The sequence below is a fragment of the Mauremys mutica genome, chromosome 3 (assembly GCF_020497125.1).
Source record: "Mauremys mutica isolate MM-2020 ecotype Southern chromosome 3, ASM2049712v1, whole genome shotgun sequence".
Classification (NCBI taxonomy): Eukaryota; Metazoa; Chordata; order Testudines; family Geoemydidae; genus Mauremys; species Mauremys mutica.
The window spans coordinates 167,085,855-167,106,563 of NC_059074.1; the positions used below are offsets into that span (position 1 = coordinate 167,085,855).

Consider the following 20,709-nt stretch of genomic DNA (forward strand, 5'->3'; position numbering starts at 1 on the left):
ATGTCCCTTCATGCTTCAACCACCATTCCAGAGGACGTGTCCATGCTGATGACAGGTTCTGCTCGAGAATGATCCAAAGAAGTACGGACCGATGCATGTTCATTTTAATCATTTGAGTCAGATGCCACCAGCAGATGGTTGATTTTCGTTTTTGGTGGTTCGGATTCTGTAGTTTCCACGTCAGTGTGTTGCTCTTTTAAGATTTCTGAAAGTATGCTCCACATCTTGTCCCTCTCAGATTTTAGAAGGCACTTCAGATTCTTAAATCTTCGAGTGCTGTATCTGTCTTTAGAAATTTCACATTGGTGCCTTCTTTGTGTTTTGTCAGATCTGCAGTGAAAGTGTTCTTAAAACGAACAACATGTGTTGGGTCATCATCCAAGACTGCTATAAAATGAAATATATGGCAGAATGCAGGTAAAACTGAGCAGGAGATAAACAATTCTCCCCCAAGGAGTTAAGTCATACATTTAATTAACACATTTTTTTAACAGGTGCCATCAGCATGGAAGCATGTCCTCTGGAATAGTGGCCAAAGCATGAAGGGGCATACAAATGTTTTGAAAACATTATCTAAAAGTTGTATCTGGCCTTGCAATGCCGGCTACAAAAGTACCCTGAGAACTAAGAAGCTGGCAGCATTATCTCCTGCAAATGTGAACACACTTGTTTGTCTTAGCGATTAGCTGAACAAGAAGTAGGACTGCGTGGACTTGTAGGCTCTAAAATTTTACATTGTTTAGTTTTTGAGTGCAGTTATGTAACACACAAAAAAATCTACATTTGTAAGTTGCACTTTCATGTTAAAGTGAATGCATTGCAGTACTTGTATGAGGTGAACTGAAAAATACTATTTTAAAATTTTTAGAGTGCAAATATTTGTAATAAATAATAGAAAGTGAGCACTGTACACTTTGTATTTTATGTTGTAATTGAAATCCATATATTTGAAAATGTAGAAAAACATCCAAAAATATTTAATAAATTTAAATTGGTATTTTATTGTTTAACAGTGCAATTTAAAGCTGCGATTAATCACAGTTAAGTTTTTGAGTTAATCGCACGAGTTAACTGCGATTAATCAACAGCCCTAATATATAACGAGAGAGAGAGAGAATAAAATAATCAGTGACTTAATGGGAAAAGCTTTTCAGAGACTCTTGTCATACTCTGACAACAACAACGTTGTCCTGGATATCAAAGTTACGATTACATGGTATGCCTTCCCTCTCTCCCTCAGCATTAGGAAATATGGAAATGACCAATCAAGGTTTACAGGATAACTAACTCCACCTCTGTCTCACAGGCCAGAAAACAAGTGAAAAACCAGAGACTAGATCATCCACAAACAAGCACATTTAATTGCACCAGTTGCTCTGAAAACTGAGGAAGTGATATATTTGGACTACTTTAATCTTGTTTGTACTCTGCTGTAACATTTAAACTGCATTGTACCTGTCTTTACAATGATAGAATGAACACTTCTTGCTTTCTTTAAGATGTTTGGGAATTTTCTAGAAATTTTACATTGCTTCACCAAAAGTGACTGCATGTGGGGACGTTTGTTTGGGACAGTTCCCCGGAGGCACTCTGTAAATGTTGTGTCAATATGAGACTAAGCATAGACATGTAACTACAGTGTCTGGTTTCAAATCTCTTAGAGATCAGACCAAGACTTACCGGTAGATAGTTTACTTTTGTGAGAGCTCACTAAAGTATCTAGATAACATATAAAGAAAACCAAAGTTACATACATCCAAGTTCTTTGACTTCATAGACATCCTATATAAATAAAATAAATTTAATGGGTTAAAGGTATCTACAGGCTTCAAACTTCTTTAGGTTCCTATAAAATCTTCCATCAGAATGCCTGTATCTTTCCCACAAGGTGTGATGAGTGCACAGAATGCTACCGAATAGAGGCAGAAATAAAGATTTTTAGAAGTCCTTTATTATTTGTTTCCATTCTTTCTGATTTTATTTTTTAACCTGTAAGTCTGAATTTCCAAGCTTTCTCAAGTCTGTGGGTTTTGAGGAAACTACGGCAAGCTACAATCCTTCACTCTTGGATATGCATAGGTCCAGAGCTTAAGTATTGATTTGCCTTTTTTAGTTTGCATTTTAAAAAAAAATGTAAAATCTTAGTATGTGTTGAAATATTGTGTGATTCATATAAGTAATTATTTATAAAATCAGTCTAGCTTATCCATAATAGAATTGCTAAATCAAATGCTTTTGAATTGCTTAAATAAGACCTCTAATCACTGTTAGAGTACAGGGTGACATTGGTCATTTCTCTTGAGCAGAAATCTGGAACCACTAGAAAGGTAAAACAAATTGATATGGCCAGAAGAAATCATTGCATAACTACTACTGTTAAATTGAGCTTAGATTTTAAATATACCATTGAAATAGTCTTTGTTTTCTCTGGGCTTTGAGAACTTTCATACCATTGCTCTTTGTATGTTCTTAACAAATTGGTGGTGTCCCAGAAAGGTTTATAGGTATTATTGTTAATTATCATCAATCTAACTATTATAGTGCTTTTCATCAGTAGATCTCAAAGCACTTCACAAACGAGGTAAACATCAGTATCCACATTTCACAGATGAGGAAACTGAGGCACAAAGCTGAAGTGACTTTTTTCCAAGGTCACCCAGCAGACTGGTGGCTGAGCTAGGAATAGAACTCAGGTCTTCTGAGTTCCAATCATTTGTTAAATCAAATAGATTTGGTGGTCACTAGCTATTCACAACATTTAAAAAAAAAAAAGACCTAGAGGAGGTAAATTCAGAATTCTGAACTGCCTGACTCACTGCTGAAGATCAGGTTCTGCACATAGCAAGGGGGGAATGCAGCAGTACTCTGATAATTCACCAGTGGATTTCTTTCTTGAGGGTCACGTATCAGCAAAATGACAGTGTTTTAGGATTTATGACATACTAGAATGCTTGTTTATAAACAAAATGTTCCAAAAAACCATCTATGTTAGCCTTCTACAATTTAAATAGAAATGCTAATTAACAGTAACACTTTCTGAAAACATTGTTCCAGATTTGCTTGCATGAATTAGGGAAACATGGGTCTCCTGTGAAGGGAATATCCCCATCAGTTGAAAGTAAACTTTATTCCATATAATATAGGGTCTGCAAAGCTTTCTCTTTAAAGACAAGTTTTACATAGCAGGGTTTCTGCTTGTTGGTAAGTGGATCCAAGGTGATCTGTTCAAGTTCACTGTCCTTTATATATAGTTTTGAGAAGTTGAATTGGTGTCAACTGTGAATCTTGTCGAGATTTCACCGATACAAGTATATTATCTTTTCAGCCAAGAAGGATAGGTTAAAATGACTCAGTGGTAGTGTTAGCAGAGTAGTATCCATATGTTTGGTTATACTTCCTTGTGTAAAACAAGGATCCCAGAGAGCTCTGTTTGAGAGAGTGCAGTTGGGAAGAGAGACTGCTTTTTACCTTGCACTGCAAGTTTCAAGACTTGCTTTTCCCAGCTTCACTGTGCAGTTACAACAGCTGCTACAAGAGCAAAGTCCATCTAATCAGATTGCATGACTGATTCAGATGAAGTCAGCACTGTGGAATAGGAAGCATCTGGGCTTGTAGTTGTTTATCTTGGGAAATACTTTTCTTCACACTTCATCCTCATTCCCTCACTTTTAAGTGAGTAGGGTAGGAAGCAAAAAGCAGGGCACCTCCTGAAACTGAATCAGAAAAAATAAATTCCTTGTGTACGTGTCCGTGTGGATCCCATTCTGAGTGTGCATGTGTCTCGTGCATATGATATTGGAATCTTTTGAATATTAGTATCTGCTGGGCCATGAGTGCTCGTGTGCCCTCCCACCTAAGGGCATAAAGGGCAGAGCAGCCATAGCTGTCCCTTGGTTCCTTCTTATAGCCTGTGATCATGACACACAATGAGCAACGTCCACCACAGTCACAATGCACAGAGCTTCGTAGCTGCAAGTTTCTGGCATTCTGAAAGAAGTGCAGTGTAGAAATGAGGATTTGCCCTTCTGGGGCAGACTTACTCAGTGCACACACGGATGACGCATCATACTCCATGAAGAACTCGTCGGCCACATTCTATTCATTTGGCATCCAGGTCACAGCCCCAAATGAGTGAACTCTCTAAATATCGGGTAATCCAGGCAAAAGATACTTACCTTCAACCATGGTCTTCTAAGTACCCAAGAAGCCATGGTTCTCTTGGAGGAGGCCATTGTCTTCCTCAGTTGCACATCAGCCTTCATCTGCTTCCAGGCAACAGGCTTGATAGATGGGTCAAGATCTACGTTTAACCACTCAAGTGCCAGCCCATACCCTACCTTTGGATGCCAGTTTAACTCCCGCCGCCCACCCCCATTTAGGCTTGGACTTCTATAACTGACAGATGGGTGCCGGACATTGTTTGCCATGGCTAAGTCTTGCAATATCAGTCCTTTTTCCCCACTCCCATTCCCTGTCCCTCTTCAGGGACCCTTCAGCTAAGGAAGAAGTAGCTTCTGTGCTTTGCCTAGGAGCTATAGGGTGGGTACCTCCTGGAGTAACAGGGAAGATGCTTCTACTGATACTTCCTAGATCTGGGATAGGATGAAGACCCTCCTTTTTTTCTCCAGGATAAGGAAGACTGAACAAATGTATATGCCGTCTCCCATTCAGGATGGTAATACTTGCTTCCATCATCTTCCCCCTCTCCCCCTCCCAAGCTCAAGACAAGTTTCTTGTGTATGCATTTCTACCAATTCCTTTTTTCCCCAGAGTGATTGCAAAAATTGGACAGGATGCAGCCATTACTCATTCTGACAGCTCCATATTAGCAGACACAATTCTGGCTAACACATCTCCTCAAGATGTCTATTGATCCTTCCATATCACTTCCAGATTTTACAAGGATACTATCACAGAATGAGGGTCAGATGTTTCATCCAGACCCTAGGTCATGGTAGCTGACTGTGGATGTTGGCTGGTTGAGTGCTACTGATGGACTGCTTCTTAAAAGTACAAGAGAACTTCCTGAAAAGGCGAAAACTCTCCATCATACCTCTAAATGGAAATGATTTTCAATTTGGACAGCTCAACACAACCACGATACATTGAAGGCCCCTTATGCCAAAAAATCCTCTACCACATTCTAGATTTAAAACATTCTGGACTTTTTAGTTCTGCCTAAGTCCACCTTGCAGCAATCTCAGCAATAATAAATGCTTACTGATCAGTTAGAGAACCTCCTCTTATGTGCAATCTTAATATTGTCCTTACAAGCCTCCTGGAGCCCCCTTTGGACCTCTCTGAATGCTCTGTATACCACTTTATTCTCAAAGTGGCTGCCTTTGTTGCCATTACATCGTCCAGAAGGGTCAGTGAACTCCAGCCTCTTTACATAACATTCCATAGAGATAAGGAGGTGTTAAAACTTTACCCAAGTTTATTCCCTATATTGGTTCAAATGAAAATCTGACACAATCTATTAGTTTATCCCCCTTCTACACCCCACCCCCAAACCCCAGTTCTCTTTGAGAAAGAAGAAATTCCCCACATTGGACCCCTGTTTCAAGGGTCTTATGTTATCTTATGTTAGGCCAATGGGAGCTGCTGGAAGCGGTGGCCGGTATGTTCCTCGGCCTGCGCCGCTTCCAGCAGCTTCCATTGGCCCAAAGTAGCGAACCGCAGCCAGTGGGAGCCGCGATCGGCCGGACCTGCGGATGGGGCAGGTAAACAAACCGGCCCGGCCCGCCAGAGGCTTTCTCTACACAAGCGGCAACCCCAGTTTGAGAAACACTGACATAAAGTCAACCTATGGAACTCTTTGCCAGGGGATGCTGTGAAGACCAAAACTATAACAGCATTAAAAAAAGAACTAGATAAATTCCTGGAGAATAGGTCCATCAGTGTCTATTAGCCAGGATGGGGAGGGATGCAACACCATGCTCTGAGTGTCCCTAGCCTGTTTGCCAGAAGCTGGGAATGGGCAACAGGGGATGGATCACTTGATTACCTGTTCTGTTCATTCCCTCTGAAGCACCTGGCCTTTGACCACTGTTGGAAGACAGGATACTGGGCTATGTGGACCATTGGTCTGACCCAGTATGACCATTTTTATGTAAAAATTAATTATAATAATAAAGATAATAATGACCTTTCAAGATAGCAACGATGTGAGATAACCTTGGCAAATAATGCATTTTAAAAATCTTGGCCTACTAGGAAACATATTTATGTAAGTTTCCATTCCCAGTCACAAATCTAGCATTCTGGAACAGTGTCACTAAAATATAGTCCAACAAACAAATGTTTATTTAACGTGCCCCTCACTTTTCCTTCCACTGCACCTCACTCACTAGTGTTGTCCTTGGTCAGTGGAGACTCAGAGTTCAGAGGTGCTTTCACATGAGTACACCTCCCAGGTTGGGGGCAAGAAGGCATCTTGCTTGTTCCTCCAGCTGCTCACCATTCGCTCTGGCCACTGCTGTTTGTTGTGCCACCGTTCACCACTCTGTTGCCACCTGCCACTGTGACCTCTGCGAGTTGGTCTCTTGAGGTTCCACCCAGCTCTCAGTGATTTCAGCTGAGCTCTCACTGGGGGAACCTCACTGCTAGTGCAGTTTGGGGCATCTCTTCCACAGAAACACTGTCCCCACAGCAGGACTAAGCACTTAGAGCTGATTATCAGTGATTTCAGCTGCAGTGGTCACTTAACAGAACAAAAGACTATCTATGGAGCCTAATCAGCTCCCTCTTTAAACAGTGGAGAGGGACAGGTCCCCACCCTCTCTCTTGATGCCCTCAATCAGCACAGGCTAAGTACAGTTCTACTGCCCTTTACTCATACAATAAGAACAACATCATTTAATTCCCCCCCATCCCCTGCATTCAAGTGATTTGTAACCCAACCCCAGCCAAAATCTATCACTTTGGCAACACAGCTCTGTTTGCTGGATACCTAGGTAGATTAGGTGTGAATGTAAATACAATCTGGTCCTGAAGCCTTTCCCCCCAGCCCCAGCTCATCACTAGCTGTCAGGGAGAGCTCATTTAGACTTTGCTTACAAATCATCATTTGAAATTATTAGGTTGGCCAACATCACCGAAATGAATGCACTGACATTGTCGTAAAAAACAGCTGTATAGGGAAGCTAGGCTATGTTCATACTTTTCAAATCTATTATACTTTTTCAGATACACGTATTTTATCATACACTGTATATGCTTTTAAAGTGTGTATTAATGTTTCAATTTCAATTCAGATTTCCAAACAGTCACTACATTGGCATGTAACTAGTTCACAAAACTGGTGGGGGGGATGTTGGGGAAATTCAGGGGGGTGTAGGGAAATCACTGACTAAAGCCTTTCAGACACTCTCCATCTTTTGTTTGCCACCTCTGGTGCTTCAAAGGGTCAAGCCATTTCCTCCCACAGAAGAATAAAATTGATTTTGTAGTGTATTCCAATCTGCTGTCATCGATCAGCTACATCTCTTCCTCCAAAAATTAAAGCTCACTCCACTAGAGCACAGGCTGCCTTTTCTGCACACTTCAGGAACATCGCTCTATCTGAAATTTGCAAGGCAGCTCCGTGGAGTTAATTCCCTTACATTGTTCAACACTATGCTCTTGGCCTGGCTGCAAGATCAGATGTCAGATTCCATAGGGGTGTGCTACAGTCGCTATCTAGTCAATGTTGATCAGGACTTCTCAGTCTCACCTTCCAGACTGGACACTGCTTATTAGTTACCTAGTACCATGCACACATACTTGAAGAAAGAACGGATATTTAATCTTTATAGTAAGTGTGTTTCTTTGGGATGTTGTCATCCACATGGATCCCATGACCCACCCTTTACCCTGCTTTTCAGAGCCTTCGTCCTCTGGGATTCTGAATTAGTGAGGGAACTAAGGGATGGTTATGGCTGCTCTGCCTGTTATGTCCTTGTGGGGGAGGGCACAGGGCATACGGTGGCACAGGTGTGGCTCAACTGACACTGCTGTTCAAAGGCTTTGATCTCATGGACATGGATGTATCCACATCTAAAGTGGGATCCACATAGATAACAACATCTCGAAGAACCACATTTACAGGTAGGTAATTGTTCTTCACCTGAAGATAGACTATATTATGTCAAATAACTGTTTTTAAAAGTCTGTTAACATCAACAATAAAATGCAAGTGGTGGTTGGTTTGTTTTTTTATGGGAGACACACAGTTGCTGAAGTTTTAAAATCAAATAGATAATTTCTCTAAAATTTAAACTGAGTACAGTTTGTGGATGAAGCTGTCTGATTAAAATGGGGGTGGCATGTCGGAAGGAGGCTCTGACGGGATCCCCGGGGGGCAGCCTGGGACTGTGGGACCGCTGTGTCCCCTTAACTCTCCAGCCTGGGTTGTCTCTCACAACGCTTTGCTAGTGACAAGCAGCAAACCCCTCTAGGTGCTGTTATCACTCAGCACAACCGCATGTGGAGCCCCACACCCAGCTGGATTGCACGAATGCTCCTAGAGCCACTCATGAATCACACAGAGTAAGACAAATCCCCTCCCTGCCCCCAGCTCCTAGCCTTGTACTTCAGGAATATACCATCTTCCACTGCTCAAGACCCTTTATTGAGCAATGCAAGTTTATTAATTGGTTCACCACTTCATCAGTGGAAAGTGGATATGCACCAGCCTTTGCAAACTTGAGCAGATTTACCAAGCTCTTCAGGCAAACTCACTGGTAAAGATAAACAGTAAAACAAGTTTATTGATTACAAAAGAGAGATTTTAAGTGATTATAAGTGATAGGTGGTAAGTCAGTGATTACCAAAATAAAATAAAATATATGAATACAGGCTAGACTCTCAACCCTATTAGACTGGTAACAGCTAGGTTAAGCAGTTTTTGTCACCCCACTGGATATTGCAGTTCATAGTACACAGGTTTTTACCCTTGAAACATGGGCCAGTCTCCTCTGTTGGAGTCTTCAGTCTTCCCAGTGCCCTGTTGTTTGCAGCATAGATGGGGGAAGGTGTACTGTTTTATACCCTTAGTCCATGTGCTTGGAGAACACAAGTCCAGGCATGTCTGGTGTCAGAGTAGCAGCCCTGTTAGTCTGTATCTGCAAAAAGAACAGGAGTACTTGTGGCACCTTAGAGGCTAATACATTTATTTGAGCATAAGCTTATGCTCAAATTTGTTAGTCTTTAAGGTGCCACAAGTACTCCTGTTCTTTTTGCATGTCTGGTGGGCATTGCTAAGTCACAAGGTGAAGCAATACTCCCTGTATGTCTCCTGTGAGTGAATCATTGTATTGTAACTCCTCTGCTAGGTGGCTAGTGATGTCCATTCAGCACCCACCTGGGTGTTTGGTTACCTCCCTTGTCGTTGTCTCTTGAGAGCTAGTATCTGTGCATTTCCCAAACCCACAGCATATTTTAGTGAAAACCATACAACACAATTCTTATAATTTTATATGCATTAATGATACACATATTTAGATAGAACAATGGCTTTCAGCAGATCATAACCTTTCCCTTGATACCTCACGTGGCATGCTTCATGTGAAATATCACAATTATATATGTGATGAATATGGGAATTACAGGGTGCTCCCCCAATGTATAGAGTGTCAAAGGGGCATACAGTGTGCCTGTGTGAAGTTACACCATGTGAGTAGCAAAGTAAAATTGTACGCTGACTCTAAGGAGAGCGGTCATATTAGGCCCCTTCCTAGAAGACAAAATGGCACCTGAGCTACTTTTCACTTTTGAAGAGCTAATGCTATTATTTATGCGTTAGCTTGTGGGTGGGTTTGTTGGCTTTTGAAAAGATGATCTCTCTAATGTCTGATTCTTTGCATGTAGTATATACTGACAAATCCTTTTCTAAACTTTTTCAGGTTGTCCGTCAGATGATGTGGCTGATGGATCATATTTTTAAGTATACAAACTTTGGGATTGTGTCACTAATCCACGGAGACTTCTTTATAAGACAGGTAAACAATAAATGTCTGGTAGAGCCTTGATTTATCCTTGTAGTCAATGCTCTGTTTTCCGTTAAGTTTTCTAGATGCAAACTTTCAATGCGGTCTGTTAGGATTTATCTGTGTAACTTCTGTACTGGGGATTACAAGGTGAAATTCTTATACTGAAATGTACTTGCTAAAGATAGATCTAATATAAAATAAATTAAAATATTGTAATTTGTTTTTAGTAATTATATTATTTAACATTTATATGATGATAGGGGCCTCAACCAGGTAGGTTCTCTTTGAGAAAGAAGAAATTCCCCACATTGGACCCCTGTTTCAAGGGTCTTATGTTATCTTATGTTAGGCCAATGGGAACTGCTGGAAGCGGCGGCCGGTATGTTCCTCGGCCTGCGCCTGCACCGCTTCCAGCAGCCCATTGTGCTAGGCCACAGTACAATCATACAGTAAATGACAGTCTTTGCTTCAGATTTTACAATCTAATAGAGGTACATTGCCGTAAATGTAGAATAATATAGTGTGGAATCAGGTCTGGAATACTGATAATGTGCAAACATCAGTGATTCTTGTTTGTTGGCTATATTATCCCAAAAACTGACAGAAATGATTACTGAGATTTTCTGTATTACTTCTTCATTTGTTAAATGCAGAGCAAACCATCCTCCAAGAATAAGAAAATGTAAAAAAGGTTTGGTAGCTAACATTGATCTGATTCTGGTTATGCAAAGTATGACATTCAGAATACACATTTCTCCCTCCCCCCTTTATTTTTATTTGTCTGTATTAGGGAGGGGGCGGGCAGGTGTAGGTTAACTGGGATATTGTAACTTTAAGGAAAGAGGCTAATCTGTATTTAAAACAGAGTGACTGAGGATTTGTTTGAAAAAATTTAAATTTCAGGCCAGGTTTTTAGTTAGGAGATTAGAGGGGTGCCTAGTAAATTACAGGCATTATTACATAAAAAATAACAACCTCCAGTGGTGGGCCTATACTGCTTTGTGGATGACCTTTAGTTACATGATGGTGCTCATTGTGCATCTGAGAGAAGAACGGAACCTGACGTGTTTTAAAATATCAATTGCTTTCTATCTATTTCTTGTATTTACTTAAATTTAGCACACATACAAGATAAATACTGAGTTATGTATGCTAGAGGGCAACGGCAGATTTATTAATAGGATATACATTTTAGGATATTTTTGGATGTGTTTTTGTTGCCCTTCCATCTATCTAATGTAACTAATGTGTATTTGAACTTAAATTAAAAGATTATTAAGATGCAAAAACAATGTTTTCCCTCTATAAAAGGTTATGGTATTGCAGACCTCAAATTTTCATTAATCAGAGATTTATGTTATCTGGAGTCTGAGTACTAACAGTGAAAGAGAGAGGCATGTTTTTCTTTTGTAATTATTTTTCTGATGGGCATATACATCACTGTGTCATGCAATATTCTTCATTGCAAAAGTAGCTACAAAACCCCCTATAATCTTCTTGGAGCCTTGATCATGGCATCATCATAATAAAAATGAACTCCCCTCCCTCCCTCTCATGAACAGGTTTACTTGAAGTAACTAGAGTGTTTTTTGTTTTTTTTTCCGAAGGGGGTGGCTAGTGCTCTTTTTTCACCTAATGACTGTCTTGCTACTAGTGTAAACTTCATTTTCTAACTTCCCCCCCCTCCCAGGATTGCAAGATTCATGATGGCCTCAAGGAACTATGACACACTGGGTTTTTGTTACACTCCTGCTCTCCCTGCACAAAAGATCAAGACTATTGCTTGTGCTACAGAACTGCTAGTCACCAGCTGGAAGAATGCAGATCCTAAAGCAACTGCCTAAGCTTAGTTCAGCTGTCATTTTAACAGTCTAGCAGAAAAAGGAGTGTCTTTTTCAAGGACTTTAACTGCTTCTGTGGCCCTACCATCTGTTTACTTTTCTCTGCTTCTTAGCCACTACTTAACTCTTCCAAATGGTCCTCCCCAAATCACAGCTTTTTCAGGCTGTCTAGTATGATGGTATCTGAGAGCATCCAGTGCTTGCTCAGTGTTGTTCCATCCACCATCCATATCCTTGAGGGGTTGGAAAGATCTGACTTCTAAAACATGAAGTTCCTTGTATGCGATCCACTTTTTGTTACCAGACTCATTTGGGGCCATGTAGAAGCAGCAAAGAATCCTGTGGCACCTTATAGACTAACAGACGTTTTGCAGCATGAGCTTTCCTGGGTGAATACCCACTTCTTCGGATGCAAGCAGTGGAAATTTCCAGGGACAGGTGTGTATATATAAGCAAGCAAGAAGCAAGCTAGAGATAACGAGGTTAGATCAATCAGGGAGGATGGGGCCCTGTTCCAGCAGCTGAGGTGTGAAAACCAAGGGAGGAGAAACTGGTTCTGTAATTGGCAAGCCATTCACAGTCTTTGTTTAGTCCTAAGCTGATGGTGTTAAATTTGCAGATGAACTGGAGCTCAGCAGTTTCTCTTTGAAGTCTGGTCCTAAAGTTTTTTTGTTGTAGGATGGCCACCTTAAAATCTGCTATGGTGTGGCCAGGGAGGTTGAAGTGTTCTCCTACAGGTTTTTGTATATTGCCATTCCTAATGTCTGATTTGTGTCCATTTATCCTTTTCCTTAGAGACTGTCCAGTTTGGCCGATGTACATAGCAGAGGGGCATTGCTGGCATATGATGGCATATATTACATTGGTGGACATGCAGGTGAATGAACCGGTGATGGTGTGGCTGATCTGGTTAGGTCCTGTGATGGTGTTGCTGGTGTAGATATGTGGGCAGAGTTGGCATCGAGGTTTGTTGCATGGGTTGGTTCCTGAGCTAGAGTTACTATGGTGCGGTGTGCAGTTGTTGGTGAGAATATGCTTCAGGTTGGCAGGTTGTCTGTGGGCGAGGACTGGCCTGCCACCCAAGGCCTGTGAAAGTGTGGGATCATTGTCCAGGATGGGTTGTAGATCCCTGATGATGCGTTGGAGGGGTTTGAGCTGGGGACTGTATGTGATGGCCAGTGGAGTCCTGTTGGTTTCTTTCTTGGGTTTGTCTTGCAGAAGGAGGTTTCTGGGTACACATCTGGCTCTGTTGATCTGTTTCCTTATTTCCTCGTGTGGGTACTGTAGTCTTGAGAATGCTTGGTGGAGATTTTCTTGGTGGAGATTTTGCTGGAACAGGGCCCCATCCTCCCTGATTGATCTAACCTCGTTATCTCTAGCTTGCTTCTTGCTTGCTTATATATACACACCTGTCCCTGGAAATTTCCACTGCTTGCATCCGAAGAAGTGGGTATTCACCCACGAAAGCTCATGCTGCAAAACTTCTGTTAGTCTATAAGGTGCCACAGGATTCTTTGCTGCTTCTACAGAACCAGACTAACACGGCTACCCCTCTGATATTTGGGGCCATGTAAACTTTATGGAGTGTGTGTAGTGGTTTGGCAAATTAGGAGATAATCACCTGGTGCATGCTTCCTGAACAAAGTGGTGTTTAAGAAGCAATCTGGTGAGTGTATCTTTAAAGTACAGGCAAGTTTGGAACCTTGTGATTTCAAAATCTATGCAGAAATGTCTTTTAATAAGTCACCTTTCTCCATACTGCCCCATCACCATGCCTGAGTTGGTCACAGCTGAGGATGCGAGATTCAGGACAAACTGCAGAGAAATATGGCAGATTCACCCCAAAACTGGTGGTTATTCTATCATCGCTGTACCAAGATAGTAACAAAAGTAAACTTCTGTCTTACCATTTTACACCAGCTGCAAATCTGGCCCATAGAACCTGCTCATTGTGACCTCTTACATCAGCTTAGGATTGAGAGAGTTGCAGCTGAAGAGCCCAAACCTACAAGTCCTCATTCATGTGAAGGAGTCGTATGATATCAGGGGGCTCTTAACAAGTGAGGGTTTTTAAGATTTGGCCCCAGATTTCTATCGTAACTTTACTTCCCTACTCTTCTACTCAAAAAGAGGAAGTCAGGACTTGATATTTTGTATCTTAAACCCCTCCTCCCCCCCCTTTTTTTTTAAAGGGCACTTTGAGACTGTATTAATATATGAAAAAATAGTAGTAAAGGGCAGAAGCACAGTCATTTTTTCTTACCACTTCAGGTTTAATAACTACCAGAGTCTCTAGACAAGCTACCTTGGTGCCAACTTTTCACTCTTCTAATATCTTGTTGTCCTGAGTAATGCTTTGTGTTCATGGTGTAGTCTTTTTTGGGGACAAAAGGAATAACTTGTCTTGGATAGCTGCAAAGGTTAGCAAGGAATTGATTTAGAACTGTATACAAATCAGACCTTTGTCTTCTAAATAGAACAGATAACAAAACATAATTTCAGAATCACACACCAAAAAATGAATCTGTGCCAGTAGCTGCCTACCTCTATAGAATGTCAAAATGTAGCTTATGGCTCCTCTCTCTCGTCTAACAGCAGTCGTGTTTAGAAACAATAATATGAATGTTTATGCTTGCTGGCCTGGATGTTTTCAGGGAATTCCTCCTAATTGAAATTTCTCATATAATTGCCGTATTTTATATTATAGAAATTAATTTCAAATTACTTATGTTTCTTTTTAAGAAAGGAACTTTTTATTTCTTGGCGAACTTTTACGTTATTTAAAATAATACCTCTAGTTTTTATCTTATTTCTTCTTTCAGTTGATCAAAAACCTACTTTATAAATGCTGAATGTTGGTACATTTATACATATTGCAAACCTAGTCTTTAAAACCATGACCGAGGGGGAAAATGCCCTCATTTTACAGTGCAGTTCTAATCCTATTTAAAAATAGTATCTTCTTGCAGAGAAGATCTTTCCCTGGTGTATTGATTGTCATAACTGCTAGCTTTAGCAAACAAATAAGCAATACGTTCAGGGAGCACATCTATGGGAGAATGGGAAGAGTTCTGTGATTTGGCTTGTATGCTATCAACATAATTAAATTCTAGTCTCAGTTAAACCTTTGTAACCGTACTGAAGAAGAGAGAACAGTACTGAAGAACTTGTCCCACCACTTTGTATTGAAGATAATGGTATTGCACAAGGGTGCATGCAGTGATGACAGAGTTTTGTCTTGCAACCACTTTATTATGAGAGGTGGTGTGTGAACCATCTTGACTCTTGGATTCCAAGTTGAGTTTGCAGTGGCAATAAAAGCTTTTTTTTTTTTTAAATATGTAAACTTGGGCAAATTTGATCAGAGGACCATTAACAGATAATGTTCTGGGGTTCCACATTTATTATGTTATACGGAATCCCTTTTAAACAGTATAACTGCACTTTAAAGATTACACTTGAAAAAAGAGACCTGGTCAGAATGGCAGTTTTACTCTCACTCTTGAAAACCTCTCTTCATTCCTTATGAGGGTGGCATTGAGTTGACCATCAGTGGCTGCCTTTGGGAAAATAGTATTTATGTTGGCATTGAAGTTTTATTACACTGCTACCTCGATATAACGCGATCTGATATAACACGAATTCGGCTATAACGCGGTAAAGCAGCGTTCCGGGGGTGGGGGTGGGCGGAACTGCGCACTCCGGTGGATCAAAGCAAGTTCAATATAAGGCGGTTTCACCTATGACACGGTAAGATTTTTTTGGCTCCCGAGGACAGCGTTATATCGAGGTAGAGGTGTATGTAGCTCTCTGAGAAAAGACAGTGTTTAAACATTATTTTAATTGACAAGTTTTTAGAATTTTTAAAAATATGCTTAGATTTTTAAGACTACTTAAAATATCACTAACCTTTCTCTATCCTCACCCTCCCAGGGAAAAGCTCACCGTGACCAGCAGCTTGTGCTCCTAAAGGAGCATCTAGACAAACATTACAGGAGCCGTGACCGGAAGTGGATTGTACTGTTTCCAGAGGGCGGCTTTCTTAGGAAAAGGAGGGAAACAAGCCAGGCATTTGCCAAGAAAAACAATTTGCCATTTCTTACACATGTCACCCTGCCAAGACTGGGAGCAACACAAGTTATTCTGAAATCACTTGTAGCTCAGCAAGAAAATGGAACCCCCGCAGGTGGAGATGCGATGGTAGCAGGTAGGAATTGTTGTTATGAAATCTCCAAATAGCTAATGTTCAATGTGAATACGTAGTTATTAATTAAAACTTCATGATTCTTTGAGTTAGAGGTCTTTTCCAGCCAGATCACTAACTGAATGTGTGAAATCTTCAAAATATGCTGAGATTCTAATTATTGTAAGCATTGGTTGACCATAATATTTTTAAAAATTTCTTAGTATTTGCACTTTGGTTTCAGTCCTTTTATTTCTGGAACTTGAAAGATATTTTGGTTGTATTCTCAAACTTTCTGTTCTAGTTAGATCTTTATACTCTGCACCCATCATAGTGGTATTTGAATGCCCAACCTGATGTATGGAAATTCACTCCACTAATTCCCTACTTACAGATGAAATTATATAGTCTGCTGGTTTGGAATGTGTGTCACAGATAACAGTACATAACGTCTTTGATATGTTGTATGCAAGTGGCTAATTTAAAATATTGTTAAGTAGGGAGTTCACAAGGGGCTTTAACAGATTGAAGAACCAAGATGCATCAGCTCTGACACTCAGTGTTTATGATGGAACCCCGCTCCATATAGCGATCAGGAGGTGACTGGGAATCAGGACTTCTCTTTATAGTCATGATTTTCTCTTCATATATAACTTTAAGTAGGATAATAGTAGCACTTTTGCAACAAAATTGCATCAAATCCTTCCATAGCGAACAAATTAATCATACGTGTTTTTAACTCTCATACCAAGTATCATACTATTCTAGAATCACCTAGCTGCTTTTAATTTTCATAGCACCTAGAGGTGATTATAGGGGGAGGCAGTACTCTGCGGACACTGAGATATAGGATCCATAAACATCACACTTTTACTGTTAACATTTATCACAAACATGGCATCTTCCTTATCCCTAGAAAGAGAAAACTAGGTAAGAGAGACACTCCTTAAATGGCTGTGTTTTGAATAGCCATTAACAACCATCTTCTAATGAGACCACCTAGATTGAAATAATCTTTCTCCTTTAAGATTCCTCTTCTGATACCATTTATTTCCTCTCTGTGCTGTATTCAGGAACTTGAATGCAGAGTTTTTGTTCCAGAATACTTGGATCTGACCCTTACAAATTCAACTGCTTCATTGGTTCCCTCCATTAATAACTGATTTATTGGAGTAGTTTTCTCCCTTCAGCTTTGTGTCGGGGAACTGAGTAATAGAAAAAGTAATCTCTCTTTTCCCCACCCCTCTTATATAAAAGATCTCAAACACCTCTCCCCCAACCCCTTTCTCCCTTCCTCCACTGGGTTGCCTTTTAAGAGTCTGTCTTTTTTTCCTCCTATCTTTGATAATGCCACAGATGTCATACTTGCAATTTCCCCGATTCCGATAGGTAGATGCATTATGGGAATTTTATTGCAACATGCAATGTATGCAGTCTATTTTTCCTTCATCAGTGTATGTTCATGAGATAAGAATTTTCCTTTTCCCACTGAAACTGTGCTTTCTTCTGCTTCAAGTATTCCCAGGAAATTTATATTATTTTACTTTCCACTTTTCTCTCCTGGCTTTTATAACTTTTTATTGCAAACTTTATTATCTTATCATGTCATGTTTGTTTCATTTTGATCTTTTCCCAATGTTTTCTGCTTTACTCTACAGCTTTTACTGTATCCCATATACTTTTGTGATTAAACTTTTCATTTTGAGTTTTGAGATGTGAAGGGTTGTTTCATATCTGTTTTATTGTGGAGCAGTTCTAAGGAATCAATAATACAGACTTACTTTTTGTCCTGGAGTGTTTGCATTGGAGAGGGAATAATGTGACAGTATAACTCAGGGCCCTAGCTGTGGGGGTTGATAAGTGTGGCTTTAAATCTGTCTGGTCACTTAAGTGTTTTCTTTGCTTTTTGGCATTTTCAAAGAGTCAGTGGGTTTAGATCTATCTTGACTATAGTTATGGGAATTTCATCACTCATAGTAGAGGCAGTGGTTTTTTTCATATCGAAACTAGTGGTATTTGTAACTAAACCTAAAGAATTATACACCATAACTAAATTTTGAGAGTAGGGATTCATCCTTTCCTTTATACAAACCTGGCACATCAGTGATTTGATATTTTTTTTTCCCCCCAAAATAGTGTGAGGATTGGTCTTCAAGAATATATACAAAAGGATATATTGAAATAGATAGAGAAGACTGGGAGGAAACACTATTAATGAAAGTAACCTTGCCTACCTAGGAAATGGGAAGAGATGACCTACTGATAGGGGTTGATTTTTATTTTGGAGATAGCAGAAGTGTTTTGATTAAAATGAATTGCAAGTTGAGCTGTGTGAATTGCATCCCTTAATACTTGGCATTCTTCTCTCCGGCTACATACAAAATGGAGACAGAATCAATTCTCTGAGAAGATCTAAAGGAAAACCAATTTTTATTTAACAAATATTGTTATGGGGGGAAAGAGCATTCACTTATGCTAAACTTTCCTAAGAGAAATTACAAGTTTCCTCCCCCACCTCAGGTGGTGGTGTTTTCTTCCCCACTCCTTGGCCACAGAAACTTACGAAAAGCAAAAATTGCAGTATTGGTACATTTCCCCACCTACTGCTATGCATCAAAATAAACAAGAAGATAATATACCTTCAAGGCTCCCTTGAGCTTAAAAATAATCATGAATGCAGAAAAACATTCTAATGTTCTCTTTAGAATCTAAGCTTTCTTTTAAGAAAAATAAGTTTATATCCATTTCCTTTGTTGAGAGCTATTTGAATAGGACAATGTGCTGTTGTCCTTTCTACCCAGCTTTTTAGAAAGGACTACATAGTTTTGCTTCTGCTCTTGTGTGTTTGAACTCACTTGCCTCCCTAGAGACTTGCCAGATAATTCACTGCTCAGTCTACTTCTTATAAGTTGTAATACAAGGTTAAAGATCTTACTAGGATTTTTGAATACGTTCATTATTTCTTTCAGCCTTACAATCACATGCATTACAACTAAAATAATTTATAACAGTGGGCTGGAAAATCACTTGTGCAGTAAGGGCAATACCACAAAAATGGATAAAATAGTAAATTTTCAGAGGCCATCTTACTAACATATAGGGGCTAAGATCTTTTCACTCATGCTCTTTTTAAATTAAAAGTTTTGACTTTAAGTAAACCTATTCTATTTTATTACAGCTAGCTAAACCGTAAAAGACAACCCAAAACTCCCTCTCCAGTGGCTAAAAACCAGCTCAATACCTTGTTTTCTAAAATACAAAACACATCACTTTCCATAGGTTTCATAAGAAGCAATGAAAACCTTCAGACAATTTTGAGCACAGCATAAATGATCAGCTGTTAATAAGTTTGAATACGGTTACTAAAAGAGACAATTATATACATCAGCAAATGGTTGCCTTAATTTAAGTTCATCACTTGCAATTTCTGTAAAGTGCTTTTAATAGACACTTCAGTTTGCAGGCAGGTTACTCTTACAAGTAGAATCACAAAACAGGAGCTTCAATGCTAATATCATGGGTCTCAGCTGAATTAAACTTCAGCAAGGCATGCATCTAGGGCTTGTGTGTGGGGTTTTTTTGTTTTTGTTTTTTAAAAAGACATTTTTATATATGTATTTATGGTTGTGTGTGTCAGGTGAAAGCCTATTTCTAGTCTGATTTTGCAACTCTTTGTTACTAAACAGGATTCATTGGGGGATAGTGACAGGTACTCCAGCTGAACTGTGAGGGTCGTCTTCTACCTCTGTTCTTGGTGATAAGTTAGTCTTCCTGTTTCATCAGGCACAGGGTCTCTGGTTGCTTCCTTCTTGGATCTGGTCAGGAGTTTTGTCTCAGGAAGCTTCAGTGTTGGGAGTGTCTTTATTTTATGACCTTTCAGACTTGGAGATGGCTCCCCGATGCTGTAAATCTATTCATTAGCTTATTCCCTAAATAGTGAGTTCTGAGGTTAAATTGCCAGTTGTTAGGGGAAATACTGCAGATTCTCACTTCATTAGTTACCTGGTACTCTTTCCTCTGTTACTATAAGGTGGGTGCACAACTGGTTGGAAAACTACGCAGAGTAGTTTTCAATGGTTCAGAGTCAAGCTGGAAGGGCATTTTGATTGGGGTCCCAGAGGAATCTGTACTGGATCTTGTTCTATTTGATATCTTAATAAATGATTTAGAAAATGATATAGAGATTACAGGTATAAAGTTTGTGAATGTTATCAAGCTCGGGGTGGGTGCATGGGTCACAAGCGCTTTGGAGGACAGGATTAGAATTAAAAGTGATCTTGATAAATTGGAGAAATGATCTGAAATTACTAGCTGAAGTTCAATAAGGACAAATGCAAAATACTATACTTAGGGAGGGCTTATTGATTTCACAAATACAAAATTGGAAATTTCTTCCTAGGAAGGAGTACTGCATAAAACGGGGGGTTATAGTGGATCACAAACTCAATGAGTCAACCATGTAATACTGCTGCACCCCACCCCCGCAAAAAAAAGTGTGTGTGTGTCGGGGTGCGGGGGAGGACATCATTCTGGGATGTATTAGCACAGTGGACCTCCAGCTTTTTCACTGCTGACCCCTTTCACATCACAAGCCCCTGAGTGCGACCCCCACAATAAATCAAACACACTTTTTTGAATATATTTAACACCATTATAAATGCTGGAGGCAAGCAGGGTTGGGGTGGAAGTTGACAGCTCGCGACTCTCCATGTAT

At 39.9% G+C, this 20,709-nt stretch overlaps 1 protein-coding gene across 1 annotated transcript in view; it reads left to right on the forward strand.

Annotated features, from left to right (window-relative positions):
- Window positions 1-20,709, forward strand: part of LPGAT1 (lysophosphatidylglycerol acyltransferase 1) — a 137,876-nt gene that overhangs the window by 51,347 nt on the left and 65,820 nt on the right. Inside the window, exons 5-6 of the mRNA XM_045010432.1 lie at window positions 9,885-9,980; window positions 15,746-16,019. Coding sequence (XP_044866367.1) covers window positions 9,885-9,980; window positions 15,746-16,019 — 370 coding nt within the window. The remainder of the gene's footprint in view (window positions 1-9,884; window positions 9,981-15,745; window positions 16,020-20,709) is intronic.